This window comes from Protomyctophum parallelum (genome assembly GCF_964188405.1).
Source record: "Protomyctophum parallelum genome assembly, chromosome: 17".
In the NCBI taxonomy this organism is placed as follows: Eukaryota; Metazoa; Chordata; class Actinopteri; order Myctophiformes; family Myctophidae; genus Protomyctophum; species Protomyctophum parallelum.
In genome coordinates, this window is record NC_139719.1 from 19,221,704 (window position 1) to 19,246,756 (window position 25,053).

Below are 25,053 nucleotides of genomic sequence, written 5' to 3' on the forward strand. Positions count from 1 at the left end.
GTGCGCTCCTCTCCACAGCACTTACACTCTAACACCTCGGTGAGCACCCAGCTCTGTCTGTCTGTCTGTCTGTCTGTCTGTTTGCACGCTTCCATTAACACAAAAACAATTAACATGGGGGGGGGGGGGGGGGGGGGCATTTTCTTTTCAACCTTTATATTCCATTGGTTCTCATTCTTCTCAAGCTGTGGGCTATTGAACCCTTTCAACATTCGCAAGTGGACCCTGATCAAGACAAGGTTATATAAGTGATCCTCACTCATGATCTGTATCAGGTGTAAAGGAGCAACTTGGACACTCGGGCATGAAGGAAGCATGAGTTCAAGTCCGTTGCTCTCCCCTTGTCCCCCATATATGGGGACTAGGTTGGTGGAGGGTGTGTAGAGCCCAGGATCACATTAGATAATTGACACAGGGGTGAAAAATGGGTTACAAAATCGTGGGATAAAAATATATATACATATAAAAAAAAGGTTGTACTTTATTGTTACATCTTATGTACAGGTCGAATCGATTGATCATTTCGGCGGCGGTGGTTCAGGGGTAGAGTGGCCGGATGGCAACCGTCAAGGTTGCCAGTTCGAACCCGGGCTTCCCCAGAGTTGGTGTCGAAGTGTCCTCGAGCGAGACACTGAACCCCTATACTAATTGTTCCTGATGTGCTGGTTGGTGTGTGTGTTGGTGTGTGTGTGTGTGTGTGTGTGTGTGTGTGTGTGTGTGTGTGTGTGTGTGTGTGTGTGTGTGTGTGTGTGTGTGAGTGAATGGGTAAATGTAATGCGCAATCTATGCAAAGCGCCTTGGATAAAGGCGCTATATAAATGCACCATTTACCATTTATTCCAAACATGATTACCTTAACCCTTTTCATTGATTCAAGAGCAATGACTGCTATTTCCACACACTGCCTTTCCAAAACAAGACAGGCTGCAGTTTCTGTTTGCTTGGAATACCCGTCGATAATGTCATTGGTAGGCTGATTTTGGAACGGTTCACACACAGCCCCACCAATGAGAGTGAACGGAAATGGTGCCTTCTTTATAAATGAGCATTTTCTGAGGACCAATTATATTTATAATGAAGTGCTCCTTCAAGCCCTAGTACATGGGTTCCCAAAGTGGGGTCCGGGGACCCCTAGGGGTACTTGAGGGAGTTCCAGGGGGTCCCCAGCTAAATGATAGTTTGGAACCAAATGGACCCTTGTGGGTCTGTAACTCTGAGAGTGTACAAATGGAACCAAATTCACCCGTTATTTGGTTCCATTTGTACACTCAGTTAAATTAACAGTGGTTGTACAATATAAATTGGGGTACCAGAGATAGAAATGCCATTAAATGGGGGACTAAAGCATGTCCAACTGGGGGTCCTTGAAATTAATGTTTCGTAATCACTGCTAGAACCGTACAAGAACCGTACAATCTTCTCTTATGGGGGGTCACTGGCATATGTTTTGAAATGGGAGTCTGCGGGCTAATACATGTCGATTTGGGGGTCCTTGACATGAAAAAGTTTGGGAACCACTGCCCTCGTAGACACTAGTTCTTTGTACAACTAATAGCCATTAGCCATGACACAATCCTACCCTAGCAAATCGCACGCCGTCTGTCTGCAATCACCACCACACATAACACCTGGGCAATGTGCTAACGACTCCAACACGAGTGCTGTCATTTTAACAAGCTAATGAATGAATTCACCAAACCAATCTCCTCTCCATCTCTCTGTCGCATGCCCCTGAACCCGTTTAATTCCCATTTCAGTCAATAAAAACACCTAGTAAGAGCTGTTGTATATAATTATGTTTTGAGTGTTGTGCCGGTGTGTGTGGAGGTTCGTTGAATGTGAATGTTTGGCCCATGCTTATCGATTAGACGTGTCCTTAGTCATAGTAAAAAGAGCTTTCAGTGTTCTTTTGTTGGTTAGTGTGTCTGGCCTGAGACAGGCATGTTGGGGTTCATATAGCTCTGGTTCATAGCCTTCTACTGCTTCTACGATTCTGCCCTGCGCAGTAAAGGCTATGGGACTTTCAGTTTTAAATCTCAAATCGAAATCAGACCAGCCTCTCCTCTTTGGCGTGAATAAAAAGAACGTTTTTGCTACTCACCAAAACAAAGGCGGGTCGTGTCATTAGAAAGCCTACTTTCCTTAGTGGACGCACTCTGAGCCCCCCACAACACGTATAAACGGTGCTTTTTGGCCAGAAAGGGATTTTTTTTCACCAGAGGAAAAATATTCTCAATGAGGCAGTTCTCTGGGCAACATCAGTAGAGGGCGCAGCGGAGTAACTAAAAAAATGTTTTTCCCGGTGGAAACAAAATCCCCATTTGGCCAAAAAGTACAGTTTATACGTGTGGTGGGGGGCTCAGAGTGCGTCCACTAAGGAAAGTAGGCTTTCTAATGACACAACTGGCCTTTGTTTTGGTGAGTAGCAAAAACGTTCTTTTTATTTACGCCAAAGAGGAGAGGCTGGTCTGCATTCATGCGAGCGGCGGAAGTTGAGAGTAACATAGCTCTAAATGAAACGCATTAGAGCTATGGACCAGAGCTAGGGTTCATACCAAAAGGCTAGAAATGGGGCCTAAAGGGCCTTGCACACATGAAGCGAGGAACGCAGGCGTTGTTGCCTGGATCAACAACGGTCTCCTCCAGGTCTGTTGAGAAGGGTCTGGATCAACAACGGTCTCCTCCAGGTCTGTTGAGGATGGCCTGGATCAACACAGGTCTCCTCCAGGTCTGTTGAGGAGGGTCTGGATCAACACAGGTCTCCTCCAGGTCTGTTGAGAAGGGTCTGGATCAACACAGGTCTCCTCCAGGTCTGTTGAGGAGGGTCTGGATCAACACAGGTCTCCTCCAGGTCTGTTGAGGAGGGTCTGGATCAACACGGGTCTCCTCCAGGTCTGTTGAGGAGGGTCTGGATCAACGACAGGTTGTTGATCTGTCTGTCTGTCTGTCTGTCTGTCTGTCTGTCTGTCTGTCTGTCTGTCTGTCTGTCTGTCTGTCTGTCTGTCTTTCAGGTTCAGCAGAACAGTCCCCCAGACTTGTCATCGGCCAGTACAGTTAAGATGGAGGCCTCCTACTGCTACAATCACAAAGCCTCCCAGGTAAAGACGCGTCTGTAACTCTGAGAGCGTACACATGGAACGAAAGGGGTCCATTTGGTTCCATTTGTATGCTCTCAGAGTTAACCCTAACCCCCAACCCTAATGCATGTCACACTGGGGGGGGGGGGGGATCACTGCTAGAGTCCGTGAAAAAAATCATCTCTGAGAAGATGCGGGTTTCCCTGGCATTATGTGTTTTCAAATGGGGAGTCCGATGGGGAGTCCGATTTTCCTTGACATGAACAAGTTTGGGAAGCACTGCTCGATACTGACCTGTCTGTCTGTCTGTCTGTCTGTCTGTCTGTCTGTCTGTCTGTCTGTCTGTCTGTCTGTCTGTCTGTCTGTCTGTCTGTCTGTCTGTCTGTCTGTCTGTCTGTCTGTCTGTCTGTCTGTCTGTCTGTCTGTCTGTCTGTCTGTCTGTCTGTCTGTCTGTCTGTCTGTCTGTCTGTCTGTCTGTCTGTCTGTCTGTCTGTCTGTCTGTCTGTCTGTCTGTCTGTCTGTCTGTCTGTCTGTCTATGTCTCTCTCTCTCTCTCTCTCTATCTCTCTCTCTGTCTGTCTGTCTGTCTGTCTGTGCATGCCACCAGTCGGAGTTGACCCTGGAGAAGCTGAGCGCTCTGGAGACCAGCAAGAACTCTGACCTGGAGAAGAAGGAGGGCCGCATTGACGACCTGCTTAGGGTAAAGGCAGCTAGCCCATTCTGACCTGAGATCAGATTCTAAAAATGTCTTCTACATCCCGACAGTTTTCGGGAAAAAGCTTCGTTCTTTTGATTTTTCAAAAATAGCAGACCTACAAGCTCATAGCGCGCCACTCGGTGGCGCGCTATGAGCTTGTAGATCTGCTATTTTCCAATAGCTAAAGCATGACATGATGCTAACACCAAAAGGGGTTCCCGCCCCAAAATGGGCTACAGTAGCATCATGGTTGGCTTAGAATATCACCGTATCACCGTTTTCCCCAAACAGTGGATCGGGAACAAATTTGTGTGGTCGCGGATACATTTTTAAGTGTGTGTGTGTGTGTGTGTGTGTGTGTGTGTGTGTGTGTGTGTGTGTGTGTGTGTGTGTGTGTGTGTGTGTGTGTGTGTGTGTGTGTGTGTGTGTGTGTGTGTGTGTGTGTGTGTGTGTGTGTGTGTGTGTGTGTGTGTGTGTGTGTGTGTGTTCGTGTTCACAGGCCAACTGTGACCTGAGACGTCAGATCGATGAACAGCAGAAGCTGTTGGAACGACACAAGGAGAGACTCAACAAATGTGTGACCATGAGCAAGACACTCCTCGTTGAGAAGGTGTGTGTGTGTGTGTGTGTGCGCGCACGCGCACTCAAAACTGAAGCAATAGAGAGACGGAAAGCACATTGATTGAATAGTCACAGTCCCGCCCCCTTTCATGACGACGAGCGGCCCCGGAAGAGAATTTCCCATGCAGACGTTTCGGAAAGTATTCGTTTAATACTTATAGAAAAACAAACGCAAAAAAAAAGTGTTCTACCCTGCCCCTTTTTATGTGGGAGTGTTTCTAGTTTCTAGTTTGGGAGTTTTTCTTTTTCTTTTTTATATGCAGCATTGTTTTCTCACTCTACAGTAAAAAAAACCAACATACAGGGTGTCAAACTTTGGAAACCCTTGTTGTAATGTGCGTGTGTGTGCGTGCGTGCGTGTGCGTGTGCGCAGTGTAAGCAGGAGAAGATGACGTGCAGGGACAAGAGCATGCAGGACCGCCTGCGTCTGGGTCATTTCACCACTGTGCGTCACGGAGCCTCCTTCAACGAGCAATGGACGGACGGACACGCCTTCCAGAACCTCATCAAGTCAGTGCACGGTGCACACAAACACACGCACACACAGTATACTGTATGTATTTGGATTACACACATACTGTGTATCCGTTAGACCAAACGGTGGGTCGGGAACCACAGCCACAATTGTGTATGGGTTTCCTACATTTCGTTTTTAAACTATTTCAAAAGCATTCTAAAATCTAAATAAATCTTTCTTTTCTTCGAGTAATTTCATGAAGAAGTCAAAGATAAAAATCGTAAGAGATTCCATGAAATTAGAAAACGAATGTATTATGTAAGTATTGAAAATAGCCGGTCTAGGGGCACAGTTGGTAGTGCTGTCGCCTCACAGCTAGAAGGTCCTGAGTTCGATTCCCGCTCGAGGCGCTGTGGGTGCTGCGTGTTTCCTCCTCCGTGTCATCAGTGCCCATACCCGAAGGCGGGGTTGGCGAAAGGGCCTTTCTGTGTGGAGTTTGCATGTTCTCCCCGTGTCCCCTAGGGTAGGTACCCTCACAAAAACATGCAGTAATCCTGGTCTCTAAACTGCCTCCCCCTGGCCAGCCGGGGCGCCTGATGGAGGGGAAAGGAACTGTTTGGAATAACGTGTTCCTTCCACGCGACATAGAAAGGCATTTGTAGAATCGTCGTCGGGTCTAAATGGGTTGAAACTTCAATTGACCCCTAGTTTGGGTGAGGGGAATGCCGGGGTGGGGGAGGGTATAATGTTTGTCATTGCACACACTCCTACGGGCTGGGACTGTTGAGCAGGAACGAGTAGGATGGGAGGCGGGACGTCGAATGCAGTGACAAGCAGCGGGAGAATTCAATCGGCATAACGACTTATTGGGGAGAAGAATTGGTAAAGCAATTGGCTATTTCATCTTCTTCACATGCAGAATAATACCATGAAGTACAACGATATACATAATAATATATTTGGATGTTATTTACCTACCCACCGATTTATCTTTATTTAAACACGGCGGGCCATTAAAAATAAGTTCTTTAGTGGTGTGGGTGTGATGGCTGGCTTAAGCACTCACACCTAACTAACAGGACTGTGAGCTGGGTCTGACTACACACCTGTTGTGCATGACGATCGATTGTCAGTCAGTCATTCACACAGGACAGAAAACACCCCGCGGGCGGGGCTGTGCCTAATCAGTAGTGATTATTATGGCTGCTAACAGCACAGCACCGAAACATAAATAGGTAGACGCCGACCTCATTGGACAGTGGTTCCTGCACGTCCACACCAGACCCATTTTTTTAGACCAGTTATTTGTATACAAACATTGAGTTCTCTGCGGAGGGGGCGAGGGAGCACAAATTAGTGCTCGAGGGGCTGCAGCTGATTGAAATCATGCCGGGCATCACGGCGACACACACACACACACACACACAGACAGACTTTGGGAATCGCAATTATTGTTTACACACAACAAAAACCAAAGGAGCATTTGTTTATTCGAGAGGGAGCGATCACATTTCACGTCCTATAGCCTCCTCTTTCCTCCACACTGGGAGGAAAAAAACACCGCATCTGAGAGTTTGAGGGGATGTATTTTTCCATGTGAGTGCAGTGACCACTTTCCCCATTACATCTATGAGCGGTCAGGTGTTTATTTATTTGTGGTGCCAGCCGCATGCTGGTGTCGCGTGACGTTGAGGCAGAGGTGGGCAATCTACAAGCTAAAAACGCGTCGCACTGCATGCAGCGTGTTTTGAGCTTGTAGATCTGCTATTTTTTTGCTATATTTGAATTGAAATCCTGAATAATAATTTTTTTAGCTCTTTTTGAACAGTATCTAGACCTAGTGCACGGTGCACACAAACACACAGTATACTGTATGTATTTGGATTACACACATACTGTGTATCCGTTAGATATACCTACAAGCTCGTAGCGCGCCACCGAGTGGCGCGCTACGAGCTTGTAGGTCTGCTATTTTTTTTTTTATCGACTGACACAGAAACATAGCTTTTTCAGAAAACTCATTTCCAAACAATTTTTTTTTAGAATCTGATCTCGGGTCAAAACTTTAAATTCACACTTTGCCACTCGATCTTGCCATTCACTTTTATGCATGCGTGGGGTGTTTTTTTCCCCTCTTCTTTTTCCTTGGTTGTGCGCCGCAGGCAGCAGGAGAGGATCAACTCCCAGCGCGAGGACATGGAGAGGCAGCGGAAGCTGCTGGGCAAGAGGAAGCCTCCGTCGGCCGCGCTGCAGTCCAACTCCTCCATGCCTCCGCCCAGCCTCGAGCAGAACAACAAGCGCAAGAGCAAGAGCAACGGCCAGGAGAACGAGGCGTACGTTACTTAAGCAATAAGCCACGAGAGGTCTCAGGTTACCGGGTATTTTACACTGGCTGGGGGCGTAGGCCTACCCTCCCAGCCAGTGTAAAATACCCGGTAAGCTGGGGCCTCGAGTGGCTTATTGCTTTTCTAAAACGGTTACAAACATATAGCAATATTAACCTAATAAAACTATTAAATTCACAAAAGTAGCTACGCTTTGCGCCACCAGAGCGAGCGAGCCAGAGCCACAACACTTCCTTGTTTTGCTCGGCAAGTAGCCTATGTGACGGGAGAATAGCGCTTGATGTATTTACGGGGCTGCCTGGAGCCACACATTCACAGTCATATGAGCCGGGCGGAGCTTAGACGCCCGCACGGCATGTGTTTGTAAAGCAATCAAGCGCTCCCCTTCCCCAGTTCAGCTACAAGGCTGCAGGATGATACAAAGTGATTGAAGGAGTGGGTTATCTGTGAAATTTACACCGGTCACGTGATGGTAACCAGCCAATCAGAATGAAGTATTGGGACTACCTGTTTTAGAAGTACTATTCTTGGTTGAAACGGCCTTCTAGCCGCGGGTTAAACCGGCACTGTTCACCACCTAATCAAAACAAAGAATTCAGCTGCTCTGTTTTCCCCCAGAGCGCTTAGCAAAACTCGGTGGCTAGGCTTAGCTAGTTTCTTGGGACATTTGTGGTCGTACTGACTACATCTGTCATTAAAAGACTTTTTAAACGGTTTTAACTGTTGTAGAATTGCAATATTACACTCAAGGGTGTGGTTTAACGTGATTATTGCCACTTCAGTGATGCTTGCGGATCTCGACTTCGTCTCGTTCCTGACCGCATCCCTGTCGTGGCAATAATCACGTTAACCCACACCCTCTCGTGTAATATTGCTTAAGTCTAAGCCCATTTTTTAGACCTGAAGTTTGATTCTACAAAATGTCTTCTAAAATCATGATGGTTTTCAGAAAACCCCCATGTTTCCTAATGTCAGTGGTTTCTATTTCTATTTCATGTCAAAGAACCCCTAGAATTATTATGTATTTGGCCGCCATCTGAAGATAGGTTGTTCCATAATATGGGAGACTAAAAATAATAATAATAATAATTCTGGGGGTCCTTGACATGGAAAAAGGTTGAGCACCACTGACATAGAAACATAGGGTTTTTCAGAAAACTGTTTAACAAAAAAGAAAATCGGCCTCAGGTCTACAAGCTCATAGCGTGCCACCGAGTTGCGCGCTACGAGCTTGTAGGTCTGCTATATTATTTTTTTATCGTGAAAATGTGGCACAAATCTTTGAATATATATATATATATTCTTTCAGAAGACTTTTTATATATTTTGACGTCAGGCCTAAATGGGTTTAAAGTCACCGTGTGTTGTCTGTCGTGCCACACAGGTTGTCGCTGGCCGAATATCACGAGCAAGAGGAGATCTTCAAGCTGCGACTGGGTCACCTGAAAAAGGTAGCGTCCACAGCTGCATGGAATTAAATTCCAATTAGTTTTCTGTCGTATTTTTTGTCGTCAAGCGACATTGTGACACCTGTCTGCGCGTGGCCGAGTTTAGAATAACTATAACTTTTAGTGGATCTTTAGGTTATCCACCAGTTCTCTCCTCCCTAACATTTTAGTCTAGTTTTCATTGTGTTGACGAAAGTATAAAAATGAGGAGAGCGTGGATATAAAATCAAGGTACTTTATTAATAATGCCCTTGATGCCCTTCTCTTCAGCATCTCGGTCCCTTTGATCTTTGAAGCAACCGCCGACTTCTTAAGCTTTTTCTGCGCCTCCATTGAGCACCTAGTTGATTTTCTTATTTTGCTGATGTTTGGTAATAGTTTCAGTCGTCATAGCTTTTTGTTTGAAGTTTTGAAATATTTTTCATCGGTGGGGAAAAAAAATCACACCCGTGTGAACTAAGTGGTGCAACTCCCCTCTCCCCCCCTCTCCTCTCTCTCCCCCCTTTCCTCTCTCTCTCTCTCTCTCATTAGCAGGCAACAGTGCAGCACTAATACTATCGCTCTCTCTCTGTTTCTGGCACAACAGCGCCCCTACTGGTAGTCAGTCATACTGGTGCTCATGAACACATACATAGGTGAACCAACACATAGGTGAACACGGACATTGCTGTTCCTTTTTGAGTGGTTGCACCACTCAAAAAGGGGGTAGTGGGAGTAACACTCGGTGTGTTGTGCCGTGTTTGTCCACCAGGAGGAGGCAGAGATCCAGGCGGAGTTGGAGCGTCTGGAGAGAGTGAGGAACCTGCACATCAGAGAGCTGAAGAGGATCCACAGTGAGGACAGCTCCCAGTACGTCTTGTCTTCTTTCACCTTTATTCATTCAGGGGGAAGTCAATGGGCTATATGCATTATGCATGCACGCCATTTTGGAAAGAACTTGGGCCACTTCCCTATACGTCCTTCGCAGGTGTTACCAATGATACTAATGAAGGCTCTGTTCCATTCTGGTCAGAAACAGTGCATGTTGGCTCACTGGAAACACTTTGCTGCAACCAGTGAGTCTCAAAGTGTCCTTGAATGAGTTTCAAAATGGTTCCATTTGTACACTCTGAGTTATATGGGGTTCTTGAAATTAAAATAGTTTGAGAACCACTGCACACTAAATGGAACAGAGTCGTTGTTATGGGTCCCCATATTTTTCCTACATTTGTTTTTTTATTATTATTATTTCAAAACATTTTCAAAAAGCATTCCCAGAAAAGTGAACTTTTCACAAATGAAAAACCAAATTAATATAAATCATGTTCTCAGTAATTTGATGAAGAAATAGAAGAAAAATCTCAGAAATTCCATAAATTAGAACAAATATTTAAGACGAAGTGAAAACAAGCTCATAAGCTGAAAATAGTAGCTGACAAGTGAAAATATATCTACAAGCTCACAACACGCCGTGAGCTTGTAGATCTGCTATTTTCAGTAGTTTGGGTCTAATTTCTGTTGTGGCAATGTAAAGAGAGAAGTCTGCACACGGGCTCAGCTACACTGTGTTTTATTTAGTTAAAAAGAGTAAGACCGACGATCATAAACACAACATCTAGCTGGCCTCGAGGCCGATTCTACAAATCGTCTCCGTCAGGAGAGGTGGAAACCCCACGTGTTCAAATTCAATGTGTGGAGTTTGCGTCTTCTCCCCGTGTCCCCTAGGGTAGGTACCCTCACAAAAAACATGCAGTAATCCTATCCTCTAGTCTATACTGCCTCCCCCTGGCCAGCCCGGGCGCCTGATGGAGGGGAAAGGAACTGGTTGGAATAACGTTGTGTTCCTTCCACGCGCTACGTCCAACCAGGGAAACTCCCCCCTGTCGGGTGAAAAGAAGCGGCTTGGACTCCTCATGCGTAGAAGGAAGTATGATGAGGTCTCACTGGGTTGGCAGAGGGAGTGTTAGAGTCCAGGATGACATTAGATAATCGACACTGGGTGAAAAAAATGGGCTACATAATCTCCAACTTTCAACCTTGCATCGTTCCAAGTAGGCCAGTGTGCCACAACTCAACCCTCTCCTCTCTTATAAACCTGCTTAGTGCAGTGCAGTGCAGTGCAGTGCAGTGCAGACAACACTCCTCCCCTCTCTTAAGCCCAACACAGCGACGCGGCACAGTCTCGCTGTGCGTCATAGCCGCACAGCGAGACCCACGGGACGCGACGCGACGTGGCCAGCCACGCCCACGGATTCCCGGAAAGAAGGAGGCCGTGCGGCAACGCCGAGAAATTAGAACAGCGGCGCATCGTTGGGCGCGCAGCGTTCACAGACGGTGTGCGCGTTGGGCTTTACAAACCTGCTTTTTGCATCGGGTGCCATTACAATCATACGACGGAGCATAAATGAAGCGTCGGTCGGTTCCAATCAACGCTGATTGAAGCCTGTCTATGTCCTGCAGGTTCAAAGACCACCAGACGCTGAACGAGCGATATCTGCTGTTGCATCTCCTGGGAAAAGGAGGCTTCAGTGAAGTCTATAAGGTATATATATATATATATATGCTTTTCTAAATCGGTGGTTCTCAACCTGTGGGTCGCATTTTTGAGGCGATATTAAAAAAAAATAATCCTGTAAAACAATGAATTGAACGCGATGTGATGTTCTCTCTCTCTCCAGGCCTTTGATCTGACGGAGCAGAGGTACGTGGCTGTGAAGATCCATCAGCTCAACAAGAACTGGAGGGACGAGAAGAAGGAGAACTACCACAAGTGAGTCCGGACACTTTGAACCATCAAACCGCTTCTGTATTTTCAATTGGAAAAGACTTCCCTTTTCAGTTGTTAACGCCCCCACAACGCCCCGGATTGATTTAGATCAAGAGTTATTCACGTTCATTCATTTTGGATGATGTCCCAAGGGGAAATGACATTGAATGTTGCCCAACAGGCGCTCCCCAGCAGGCGCTCCACAGCCCTCAATAAAGTTCCGTCCTGTGATTACCGGTAATCTCCGTCCTGAGCGTTACTATTTGAGACCTCCATTTATGCCACTCAGGGTGTTAACCCATTCTGACCTGAGATCAGATTAAAAAAAATGTCTTCTACATCCTGACAGTTTTCTGAAAAAGCTGTGTTTCTATGTCAGTCGTCCTTCTATTTTTCAACTATTCCCCAGGGCTCTATACTTGGTCCGCTCCATTTCCCCCCCCCCCCTACACTAAATCCCATGTTGCGAACGTGATGTGAGCTTTTAAGATTTTCATAGATTAGATTTTTCTGTTTTCATAGACTTTCCGTCCCAGAATAGGGACTCCCTCGCCTCACCAGGCTTTCCACCACCTCGGAGAAAAGCCTGGTCTCTGTTTCAAAAGTCTCTGTTTCAAAAGATCCGGTCGGAGCGGATGATATCGTTACGTCAGGTTGTAGTATTGTTTTGTAGTCGACAGGCAGGAACAACAGGCTGGCGGCAACTTCCTTTTCCCTCTCAATAAAAGCTCTCGTATAGCCTGTAGCTTTTATTGAGAAAAATCGGTTTGAGGGAAAAGGAAGTTGCTGCCTGTTGTTCCTGCCTGTCGACTACAAAACAATACTACAACATGACGTAAGGATATCATCATCCGCTCCCGACAGGATCATATACCCTAAATGAAATGGTGCCCAGGCTAGGGTTCATGTGGTTGATAATATCCACTTGATATGTGCTTTTTTGCTTGCAGACATGCCTGCAGGGAGTACAGAATTCACAAAGAGCTGGATCATCCTAGAATTGTCAAACTCTACGACTACTTCTCACTCGACACGGACTCGTAAGTGTTCACCTGAAAATACACAGTGTTAATTAATTTAGCTCCGAGAGAGTACAAATTGAACCAAATTGTTCCCTTTTTTTTCCTACATTTTAAAAAGTATTATTATTTCAAGATTCCAAAACGTTTTTTCAAAAACTGTGGCGGTTGGAGTTAATTTAATTAGAAAGTTGGATTAGACGACAGCTAATTAGTGTTCTTCAGCAGGCTTTTTAGTTTAGAGCTGGGAGCCTCTGAGCAAACGCATAAAAACCTTCTTCTTTTTTCCCCCCAGCTTATTGCTTCATGGGCAATAACTGGAACACAATGTATTTTTGTACGTTTGGGTCCCCTGGAGACAGTACATTCAATTCATATCAGCTGGAAAGGTTTGGCTACGTCTGGTTTATTATATTGTTGTCGGGCCCAAACCTCTTATCTCATCAAAAGTAGCAAGCTTGAAACTACTTTTGCCATTTTCTAATTTTAATCCTGAAAAGTATAACCGTTTTGGACATCCGAGGTTTCCACCTGACACCTGACCTGACGTGTGTGTGTGTGTGTGTGTGTGTGTGTGTGTGTGTGTGTGTGTGTGTGTGTGTGCGTGGTGTGGTGTGCGTGCGTGCGTGCGCAGGTTCTGCACGGTGCTGGAGTTCTGCGAAGGCAACGACCTGGACTTCTACCTGAAGCAGAACAAGCTGATGTCGGAGAAGGAGGGGCGCTCCATCGTCATGCAGATTGTCAACGCGCTCCGATATCTCAACCACATCAAACCGCCCATCATCCACTACGACCTGAAGCCTGGTCAGTGTTCTGCTTCTCACGTAATCGTATTCATAGTAGCATTACAAAATGTATTCGGTCTGACTACATGGATTCGAGTTCTCAAGTTGTCGTGACTGATTTCAGTCTTTTTTTTTAAAGATTACAGAGTATTAGGGCCGATTCATACTCCTATTTTACAATGTGACGTCATTTGAGGTTCGGGGGGGTGCTACTGAAGGTTTCTGACACTACAGCGCACTACGCCGCACTACAGCGCCGAAACAGCTGTAAATGTATGAATCGGCCCTTAGACTGGGTCAAACCAGCAATACTTCCATAATCCAACTTGTAATGGTCTCGGATATCTCATAAAAGCACAACACGTCACAGATTGGGACTTTGGACTACATTTGCACCCACCGCTACTGATGACTGTAAAGACGACTTTAGTGACGACCTTATCACGATTGGCTGCCTCCTAACGACCTTGCTAGCGACCTAGTCATGGTCGGCTGCCTCCTAAGCCAATGACAGTCTGAACGGCATAGAAACCCATACTTAGCGAGTGGCAACAGAAGCTAATGTTATGAGCTGACCAGAGTCGAGAGGACGGCCATAACAAAACAGCGGTGAGTGGACCAACAAAAGAACGTCGGAAGCGAACGAAAACAGGCATTTACAAGAGCGTGTTTTTGTTTTGCTTTTAATCCATTCTGAACGGGAACCCATTTTGGTGTTAGCATCATGTTAGGTTTAGGTTTATTTATTTTCGAAGAACGACTGGCATTTTTTAGAATCTGATCTCAGGTCAGAATGGGTTAATCAGACCAGTGTGTCCCCCAGTGGAAACCTCGTATGAATCTGATCTCAGGTCAGAATGGGTTAATCCCTGTGACCGACTCCAACGCTCCCCACTATAGGCAACATTCTGCTGGTGAACGGCACGGCGTGCGGCGAGATAAAGATCACCGACTTTGGCCTTTCCAAGATCATGGACGACGACAGCTACCACCCTGTGGACGGCATGGAGCTCACCTCCCAGGGAGCGGGGACATACTGGTAATGCACACACACGCACACACACACACACACACACACACACACACACACACTCACACACACACTCCTGTGTGTGTTTGTTTTACTATACTTCAGAGCAGCGGTTCCCAAACCTTTTAGCCCGTGACCCAAAAGAGAAAGTAGACGTTCGCCCGGGACTCAAACAAACTAGGGAAAATAGCAGATGTACTAAGCTCACAACTAGGCATGTAACGATATATCGTATATCGAGCTGTAATCATATTCACATGCTTTTGGAGAGAAATGAGAGACTCCATGCAGTCACTTTCAGTAGTAGAGGCCTGCAGAGGGGAGCTGTATGTGTCTGTGACTGTGCCCAGGTGATGGTCGTTATTGATGCTCATTAATACATCAAGGAAGGCAATTATGTTTGCAATGTAGTTAAATAAAAATTGTGAAAAAAGCTTGGGGGGGGGGGGGAAGATAAATCATTAAAAATAATTATTTTTTTGGTCACTTGTCTGGAAAATAATTGTGTTGAACATAATCGTGAAAAATCGTATCGTGAACCTCATATCGTGATACGTATCGTATCGTGAGTTGAGTGTATCGTTACATGCCTACTCACAACACAATGCAACGATTTGCGTTAGTAGATCGGCTATTTTAGTAGATCGGCTATTTTAGTAGATCGGCTATTTTCACTACTTCTTTAACGTTTGCTTTCGGATTTATGGAATTTCTTATGTTTTTCTTTGATTCCTTCATGAAATCATCTGGATAAACTTCATTCAATTGAATTTAGTTTTTAATTCGTGAAAATCTTAACTTTTTTAGGGCTTCTTTTGAAAATGTTTGAAATAAAACAAGGGAAACAAAAATATTCAAGGGACCCATAAAAATGTGTCTGCGACCCACAAATTGGTCCCGACCCAGTGTTTGGGAAAACGGTGCTTTAGAGGACCTCGACATTTTTACAAAAGATAATTGGGCCATTTTAACCCCTAACTGAAATTGTAGATCTACAAGCATCACTAACACTAACCCCTAACCGTAACCTGAATCTTTTCCTAATTTCAAGCCTCTCTACAAAATGTGTTTAATACCATATATAATGACCGTTTCTCTTGTGCGGACCAGAAGAACTGTCCTCACAAAGTCTCATTTATCAAACTCTTTACTATAATTGTGGGGACATTTGGCACTAAAGTATATTATTACAAGAATACACACACACACACACACACACACCCACACCCTGACCCGTCTTTTTTGGTGTGTGTGTGTGTGGTGTGTGTGTGTGTGGTGTGTGTGTGTGTGTCCAGGTACCTGCCTCCAGAGTGCTTTGTGGTGGGCAAGGAGCCCCCGAAAATCTCCAGCAAGGTGGATGTGTGGTCGGTGGGGGTCATCTTCTACCAGAGCCTGTACGGACGCAAGGTACTAACACACACACACACACACACACACACCTTCACTCCTCACTGGACTGCAGAGTAGAGCAAGCAAAGCCTTGAAAAATAATCTTGGAGATGCACATTTTTGTGCTTGAATATGTCTCTATACAATTGGAGCGCGTAGAATAATTGGGGCACGGTGGCGCCTGCTGTAACTTCTTTGTCGAGCTTGGGCGGCCAATCGCGGTCCTGGATTTTCTGTGGCGCGGAGAATGCCTGCACTGAGAATCGGCCAATCAACAAACAGCCAAGTCGGAGTGGGCCAATAGCAGCCAGCTGCGGCCTCGCCAAAAGCCGATCACAACGAAGCCGGTTAGAGATGAACGAGGGGGCCGCGCCCACCTCCCGCAGCAACAGAGAAGACAAATAAAATAAATAAAAATAAAGTTTGATTCACACTGTCAGCTTGTTCTTTTGCCATTCTCTAGCATGTCATGGTCTTTGTGTTTTTAAACGTGACCCACACGACACGTCCAAGACAATCGGTTGAGTTGGCTGTTCAATCATTGCAACGAGGAAGTAGCCTGGTTTCCACCCTAACCCTAACCCCGCCCACTCGACTGAGCACACTGGTTCTTTCTCAAGAGCAGCTGGAGGCTCTCAGAGTCTGACAATCAGGCTAACGAGGAAGTCAATATGTGATTAGTTTTAGGCTACTGTCTTTTTGTTGTCATTGCATCGCTTTGCTTACGTTAATGGACTTCTGGTGTCGTCACATTATTATTAGTAGTAGTCTATTTGAGAACGGCGAGGAAGCCTATAAATCATAAGTCATGATCAATGTGTTATGTGGCTATATATTATTCATTTTTTCCTATACAGTCAAGGGTTGCCTTTAGTCTTAAAGAAAGAGAATGTCACATTGCTTTACACAATATGATTACATTGCTTAATGATGGTTTCATAACAACAGAGCAGTCTATGCGACGGAGCTAAAGTTAATAAATTATGACTGTTAAAAAAATCACCTGGGGAATAAATACGCAATGAACATGTCTGAAAGAACCCATGAATGGACACTGGACAGTAAAGTCAAGAGCAAGCTCTTCTGAAATGACAATAATGACTTGTGTAAGTGCTTAAGGTTATGTGTCATCAGAAGTATATGATTTATAGTGTTACCAGCTGGCATTATATACTGTATACTATAGCCTAGGCTACAAGACAAGTCAAGCATTATAGGCTATAATGTTTTGATCAACTCACATCAATAATAGAGAGAGAGAGAGAGAAGATAAGATATAGGCTATATTAAAGGTCTTTTATATATGTGATAGGTGATCTCACATAATGTGCGAGTCAGAGCTAGCGTTACTCAATGATCATTGGCCGTCTGATTGATATCACAGCAATCAACTACATTTGAATAACAAAACGTAGGCTATTGGTCTAATATCTAGCTGCTTGTCAGAAAGTGTGAGAGAGAAAAATTAGGTGCCTTTATCTCACGTCAATTTTAGCATCGTATAGGCCTACTCTTATACATATAGCATCTGTCATTCAGATTATGTTGCAAGAACGTTAGGGTAGGCTACAGACTACAGTAGGTTACAGCCAGGTTCAACCAAGGTGTGGCAATAACTGGAGTCGATCCCGTTCTGCCCAGTTCAGACAATGCTCGTGGGTTTCTGTGATTGGCCAAGCGTTGATTTTCTGGCGTCGGGACCTCGACAAATGAGCTATACCCTTGGTGCAGTCGGTAGTGCTGTCGCCTCACAGCTTGAAGGTCCTGGGTTCGATTCCCGCTGGGGACGCTGTGGGCGCTGGGGGCGTGTCCTCTCCTCCGTGTCATCAGTGGTTGGCGAAATGGCCTTTCTGTGTGGAGTTTGCATGTTCTCCCCGTGTCCCCTAAGGTACGTACCCTCACAAAAACTCCCCCCTGTCAGGTGAAAAGAAGCAGCTTGGACTCCTCATGCATAGAAGGAAGCATGAGGTCAGTCTGCTGCCCCCCCAGGTTGGCAGAGGAAGGGTAGCGCCCAGGATTACATTAGATAATTGACACTGGGTGAAAAAATAGGTTGCAAAATCGTGGGATAAAAAATAAGAATAAGAACTAGAAAAAGTGCCCTTCTGGGCACAGGTCTCCACCAGGATAGGAATGTAGGACATTGCAGCTTGCCTTCATCTGGTGGTTGGATAAAAGGGCAACAAAAGTAAATTAGAGGTAAAAACACTTTTTTACCAGTTATAGCGGCACCTTGAGGCTGAGTTGAAATTGTTCATGTGGCATTTCTTCCTCTGCCTAGTGGGAATGTGCGTGCACAATTTCACGGAAATCACGCGATGTGTTCATGATTTGCAGCATTTTGTTTGAAACTGAGCACTCCTGTGAACTTTGGAAGCCAATCTTAACCAATCAGGATGGAGTCTGAGAAATCTGAAAGACCAGTTTCGTTGAATGGCTCTAGAGAGAGTGTGTACCAATTTGCGCGATGTTTGGACAAAATCTGTAGGTGTACTGTGCAAAAACTTGTTTTGCACAAAGCGGCCTCCTGGTGGCGCTATAACAGGCCGTTCTGGAAATTTTGGGGCAGAGGTTCATCGTTGGCATCCAGGGAGTGTGTGTGCAAAATTTGGCATCGACCAGGTTAACGGTGGCCGAGATTAGCTGCTCACGGACACACGGACGGACGGACACACACACACACGGACGGACGGACGGAGTGCAAAACATACTCTCCCCCCATGCCTTCGGCCTGGTGGAGACAATAAGAATTGTTATTTTGGTCAATGTTTGCCTGTTATCTCTCCTATGGTAAAAGTCTTGGGTCAGGCTAAATCTCACCAAATGGTGGTCCGTGGCTCGAATAAAGAACAGACCTTGATGGGAACAGTGGTTGAAAACCACTGAACCTGTTCTCTCTCTCTCTCTCTCTGTGTTGAAAACCACTGAACCTGATCTGTTTCTCTCTCTGTGTTGAAAACCACTGAACCTGATCTGTCTCTCTCTCTCTCTCTCTCTCTCTCTCTCTCTCTCTCTCTCTCTCTCTCTGTGTGCAGCCGTTCGGCCACAACCAGTCCCAGCAGGACATCCTGCAGGAGAACACCATCCTGAAAGCCACGGAGGTGCAGTTTCCCCCAAAGCCTGTGGTCACCACGGAAGCCAAGGTACGTCTGGAATGCTCCGCTTAACACATTCTGGGCCGGGGGAACCCCCCCTTTTGGTGTTTTTAAGCATTATGTCATACTTTAGATATTGGAAAAATAGCAGATCTACATAGCTCATAGCGCAGCACCGAGTGCCGTGCTACGAGCTTGTAGATCTGCTATTTTTTTTGAAAGATCGTGAAAATGTGGCACACACACGTACACTCCTCTCTCTCTGTCGCTCCAACTAATTAGTCTCATGTCGCACAGCTGCGTTTAGATTCTCCCGGGAGCTGCCTATGCCATAGACGCCATAGGTGGACCCCAGGCTATAGATTTAGTGACTTGCTTATTAGTTTCAGTCCCATTTTAGTCATTTCCATCCTTGATTGCGACAGTAGGTCGCAGATTACTATGAAAACTGCAAAGGTCAGTCAGTCAGTCCATCTGTCCGTCATCATCTTTATTGTCACAATTATTATTATTGTGACAATAAAGATGATAATGGTTCTCTCTCTCTCAGTACGTTTTGACAGTGTGCGAGCATCGGCCGACACATCGCCCCAAAAAGATGAATTGTTTTTATCTTTTCGGTGCGACGTTGCCCCGCCCACTTTTCGACCATCGCCCGTTCGCCTGCTATCGCCGTTAGTCGCCGGGTGGTCCCATAGAAAAAAATGATGCACTTCCGGAAAACTCGTCTAGCTGTCGCCAGGCTGTTAAAACCCATTTTGGGGCGGGAACCCCTTTTGGTGTTAGCATTATGCTATGCTTTAGCATTTAGAAAAATCGAAGAACGACCGACACAGAAACATAGCTTTTTCAGAAAACGGTCAGGATGTGGAAGACATTTATAGAATCGTTCCCCAGGTCAAAATGGGTTAAAACGTACTGTCTCTCTCTCTCTCTCTCTCTCCCAGGCGTTCATCCGTCGGTGCCTGGCGTACCGCAAGGAGGACCGCGTGGACGTGCTGGCGCTGTCCAGCGACCCGTTCCTCATGCCGCCTCGCCGGGCCGCACAGGGCGGCGGGGGCGGGGGGCCCGGGGGAGGGGGGGGGACGGCACCCGCAGCGCCCGCCCCCTCCACCTCCCTCTCCTCCTCCTACAACAGAAGTGCCTCCAACTCCAACTGAAGAAGAAAGCCAGGGGCGGGGCGGGGGGGGGGGGGGGGGGGGGTGTGTTCTGCGCTGACTGGATAGGCTCTAAATATGCACAGCAGCCATTTTGGAAAGAACTCTCGGGCCTCTCCGTTTACTACCGTCACAGGTGTTATACCGACGATATTGATTTTAAGGCTCACAGTTCCAATTAAGGCTCGGTTCCATTCTGGTCAAACGGAGTCAGGGCGGTGCTGCTGTTGTTGTTGTGCGTGTGTCGGGCTCACTGGAAACACTTCTGCCACACCCGTGGGGGGTCTTTAAAAAAAAGTGTCCTGGAGTGGGTTCCAAATGGAACCCACCGTATACGTACGGTTGTGTAACTGAGAGTGTACAAATGCTTCCATTTGCACAACAACCGAGTTCTGGTCCATCGAAATGAAGAAGATCGAGAACCACTCTACTCTACACTAAATTTGAACGGATAATGAGTATAATTGGGTAAGACACCGTGAAGGAAGTGGCCCAATTTCTGTCCAATATGGCTGCTGTGCACGCTCGGATGTCACAGCCCCCCCGCCCCTCCACACACACTCACACACAGCTCTGTTGGCTGTGTTGTGTGGGAGATGCACACCTTCTCCCCCCCCCTACTCCTGCAAAGCTCTGCCAGTGGGGGCTCGGTACAACCCAAACATTTAGCCCACCCGGCCAATGTACGGACTACGGACTTCTTTAACACACTGGTTGTCAACGTCGCGTCCCCCTCCTCGACCACTGGTCAATGGGGGGGAGTCTTGGCGGGACACTCAACGGGTCTGTAACTCCCAGCGTACACATGGAACACGTATTGGTACACTAAGATTTTAAATCCTCTAAAGGATTTTTACGGTGTAGATTATCTCATTCGGCGGCCTGAATCGCCTTTTCACGCCTGTTTTCTAAATGGCGCTCGGCGCCTATTTTAATATCAATTGATTATAGTGGTCCTGTATGGGTCATAACACACTCTCTGGTAGCGGTTCGGTGAAAAAAAAGAAAAATGGAAATTTCGCTGGCTTTAAACGCTGTCTATGGGGACGCAGATTTTTTGAACGCTAATAATCTCAGATTGTTCTTTTTGGGTCAAATCAAGCTAGATTTGCGCCTCATTTTTCAAAACGATATTATGATCGATCCTCGCTTACTGGGGGTTCTGGGTGGATTAAATGGCATTTTCAGCAGCCGTTTAATAGGGGAGCTTCACATCCTGCACTCTTGAGTTTCCGGCCAAAACGGCTTTTCGGTCTATCTAATTGCCCTTTTCTGTTTCAGGTTGCTTTTTATCCTTTTATTCTGTCATGCCAATCGATTCCTCACCCACACACCTTTGTGTGTTGTCACTGCAGTTGTAGCCTCGGAAACCCAGACGTTTTTTATTTCCAGGGAGAAAAAAAAAAGTCTGGGTCTTCATTTCGGCTTAGAGTATAGCGCAAACATTGCTCATTCTCTGCTGATTTCTGATCGTCTGCACCTTTGTTAAATTGACACACACTCACGCACACATGTACACACACACACTCCTCTCTCTCTCTCTGTCGCTCTAAGTAATTAGTCTCATGTTTTTTTTTGATAATTGTGAAAATAGTATAATACAATACCGTTGGTTCCATTGATCCAAGCTGGAAACGCAATCGATCCATCATTCAAAAATAAACACGATCGCACAAACACTTCAATATTAACGGGCCCTGATCCATAAATGGGTGGGAACGACTTTACCGCCAATGCTTAACCCATTCTGACCTGAGATCAGATTCATACGAGGTTTCCACTGGGACACACACTGGTCTGATTAACCCATTCTGACCTGAGATCAGATTCTAAAAAATGTCAGTCGTTCTTCATAGCTAAAGCATAACATGATGCTAACACCAAAATGGGTTCCCGTTCAGAATGGGTTAAATTATTTATTCCAACGTTCCGCCCTGCTTAATTCGCTAAACCCGTTATTTGTTTAATGTGTTTAATTCGCCGTAGACCTGGTGACGAGGCTCGTGTTATGACGACGAAACCGGAAATCAAGCCATCCTCTGGGCTGCTAGGGCTTCTGGGAAAACGAGTCCAATGCAAGTGGACGGGCCGTTTGTTTGGACTACAATGTGGTGTGGAACTGGGTGCAGTACTTCGTTTAGACTAGTCATTGGTTAGTCATTAGTCCTACAACTTATCTCAAACCCTCACCACAACCCTAACCTCCCACGGGGGAGCACACCTAAACCTAACCTTAAGTTGAAACTTTCCAACCTTTAAAAAAAACAACACACAGGCCATCCGTTAAGTCACAGATATAAGCGTGTTTTGCAAGTTGGCCGCCCAAATAATTGGCACAAACACTAGGATTTAATGATAATACTAATAAAATGAAATATTTTTCTCATATAAAACCTTGAAAATGTGGTTACTTTGCAACCTTGAGGCCATCCATTAAGTCCCCGATAAAGCGCGCCTTGTGTTTTTCAGCTCATTCATCAGCTCATGTTCAAAGAGCTTGTCAATTATCAGATTGTTGTCTCATCTGGCTTCCCAGCTCGTCCTGCATGCTCAAATCCCCCCCAGCCCTGGCAACCCAGCCTCCGGCTGTCTCCATTCCTGGGGGAATTCTGGCCGTGTGTTCTCGGGCACCACTGATCTAGATTACATTTAGGGGCCACGACTGGGTGAAAACAATTGCACAAAATCAATTAAACAATTGTAACTGTGCTTAAAAAAAAAGAAAAGTGCATTGCAGAACCAATGCAAAGACTTTTAGTATGGTCCTCGCTATTGGGACGGTATCGGGACTGGGTTCGCAGTAAAAAAGCAGCAGAAGTCGGTTTGTTAACCCATTTTGGTGTTTTAAACATGTTATAATTTAGCTATTGAAAAATAGCAGATCTACAAGCTCATAGCGCGCCACTCGGCGCGCTACGAGCTTGTAGGTCTGCCATTTTTGAAAAACATGAGGATTTAGAAGATCTTTTTTTAAATGTTGAGGTAAGGCCTCAATGGGAGGTTCTCGCCACTGTTCTTGTACAGTACCTGTTCTAGTACAGTACCTGTTCTAGTACAGTACCTGCACACATCGGTGATTCTCAAAACGTTTTAACTTCAAGGACTGTACACTCTTTGTGCAAATGGAACCCATTTGGTTCCATTGGCACACCAGAGCTTACAGAACCGCGGTATACGGGTCCTTTTTGGAACCCTTGCGAGTCCCTGGAGACTGGAGCCCACTTTGAGAACCAACTGCCCTTCGTTCACCAGACCTATCGGTCGGGCAGAGATCCAACTGCCCTTCAGTCTGGGACATATTATTGAGAATGATTTTTATTGATGACCAAAAGTTAATGTTGTTGTTCCGGAGCTTCGGAAATGTTTGATGCAAATGAGGGTCATTTGTACCCCTTTGCCTGGTTTTTGACCCTTTTGAATTATTGTATTGTGATAACTGGAAGTTGGACTTTGTTCTTTCAGTGGTTCATATTTTTTTCATGAGATTTCCCAGCCCCTTTTCATGTGGTTTTGTCATCTTCAGCAGGGGGGGAGAGGTGCAAGTCCTCAACAGAACTGAATATGAAAGCATTAAAACCAACATTTGGTTTAACTGTTGCGTTTTGATTGATTCTTGTGTGGGAAAATAACTTGCGCACGTGTCACAAAAGAAATCACTTTATTGTAAGTCATGCAGTGTTACATGAGAGTTGCTTTCAAGCATACGTCTCTAATTAAAGGTAATTTGTTTAATGTACAATTGAATTACCCAAATCCTACAATCGACCCCAGTCATCATTGGAGCCAAGCTGATTAGACTGCTTTTGTACAAACAATTGACGGAAATGGACACATCCGGTAATGGGCTGACCACTGTTTTGGTGGTCACCTTATCACCTAAACTTGGACTATGAATAGGCCTTTAAGGCTCATTCATAGTCTGGATTTTCGGTGGTGAGGTGACCACCACCGACAATCCAGACTATGAATGAGCCTTTAGGGAATAGTCTACGGCGCATTACGAAGCCCAATGTGTGACTCCAACCGCGTCCTTTTGATTGTAACTAGCCGGTCTATTCATACTCCAGTTTTAGGTGATAAGGTGACCACCGAAACGGCAGAAAACGGGAGAGAAGTGCCGCTAGGGTGAGTGGTTTATCACTGCGGCGTGACGTCATGTAGTTTTCCTGACCACCAAGGTGGTCACCTTTCATTCTATAACAAGAAGAGGTCTAATCAGCCCAAATGCCTGAAACTGTATGGGTGGGTGATCCTCAAACGCTCAAGCAAATGTTTTGAACATTACATCACATGGTTTGTATAAAGGCTCATACATACTCCAATTTTTGGTGATAGGTTATCACCGTTTTAGGTGATAGCTTATCACCTAAAACGGTGATAAGAGTTGAAGCCATCATACTCGCGGCGATGTCCTTAAGGATTGACCCCGCCTTCCTGTGGTTTACCCAACTTCTAGACCAATCAGTGAACGGGGTGTTGATACTATAGCTCCAGAGTGAAAAGACTTGTCTGATAGTAAAAAACAGAGAGATGGGTCTGTGTCCGCGGTGATAGCTGATCACCACCGCGACTGACGTAATGTTGTAGTTTTCCAACCCTTTAAAAACTACACCGCAGTGATAAGCTGTCACCAAAAACTGAGTATGTATGAGCCTTAAAGGACCACTTCACCGCTTTTCAACCTTTCTTCATATAATAGGTCCTCACTAATAATCATGAAAAAATTTCACGATTTTTTTCTACTCAGTTTGTGTCTCATAGGAGGGCTGTGGGCAGTTTAGAAACCGTCTTCCAGTGACATCATCATTCGCTAGATTATTTTTACAAAAATGGTTAGATTTTCATTGGCTTCCATTTTCGCATTGCAACTTTTCAGAACTAGTAAGCCTGCAGTTTCTATCAGCTTGTATTCCCCATCGATGATGTCACTGGAAGACGGTTTCTGAACTGCCCCACAGCCCTCCTATGAGACACAGACTTAGTAGGAAAGAATTGCGCCATTGTTTTCATGATTATTAGTGAGGACCTATTATATGAAGTTAGGTTGTGAAGTGGTCCTTGAAGGGTTTGTATAAGGGTGTCAGTGCGTAAAGGACCCCAACACACAGCAGCAGCACACATCTCTGAACTGACAGAAGGCGGTACACGGTACTGTTTGTAGGGTAAGTGTAGCTGTCCCAGTTATGGG

The 25,053-nt window shown here is 45.7% G+C and overlaps 2 protein-coding genes across 4 annotated transcripts in view; one reads left to right on the forward strand and one right to left on the reverse strand.

The window, feature by feature from the left end:
* LOC310874110 (serine/threonine-protein kinase tousled-like 2) overlaps positions 1-19,869 on the forward strand; it is a 32,511-nt gene extending 12,642 nt beyond the window's left edge. Inside the window, exons 6-20 of the mRNA XM_083786787.1 lie at positions 3,012-3,098; positions 3,684-3,776; positions 4,273-4,383; positions 4,768-4,904; positions 7,014-7,184; positions 8,581-8,647; positions 9,396-9,493; positions 11,084-11,165; positions 11,302-11,393; positions 12,341-12,430; positions 13,044-13,213; positions 14,095-14,233; positions 15,520-15,631; positions 18,649-18,756; positions 19,656-19,869. Coding sequence (XP_083642913.1) covers positions 3,012-3,098; positions 3,684-3,776; positions 4,273-4,383; positions 4,768-4,904; positions 7,014-7,184; positions 8,581-8,647; positions 9,396-9,493; positions 11,084-11,165; positions 11,302-11,393; positions 12,341-12,430; positions 13,044-13,213; positions 14,095-14,233; positions 15,520-15,631; positions 18,649-18,756; positions 19,656-19,868 — 1,770 coding nt within the window. The 3' untranslated portion in view covers position 19,869. The remainder of the gene's footprint in view (positions 1-3,011; positions 3,099-3,683; positions 3,777-4,272; positions 4,384-4,767; positions 4,905-7,013; positions 7,185-8,580; positions 8,648-9,395; positions 9,494-11,083; positions 11,166-11,301; positions 11,394-12,340; positions 12,431-13,043; positions 13,214-14,094; positions 14,234-15,519; positions 15,632-18,648; positions 18,757-19,655) is intronic.
* Positions 1-25,053, reverse strand: part of cpn1 (carboxypeptidase N, polypeptide 1) — a 409,472-nt gene that overhangs the window by 119,710 nt on the left and 264,709 nt on the right. The window lies entirely within an intron of this gene.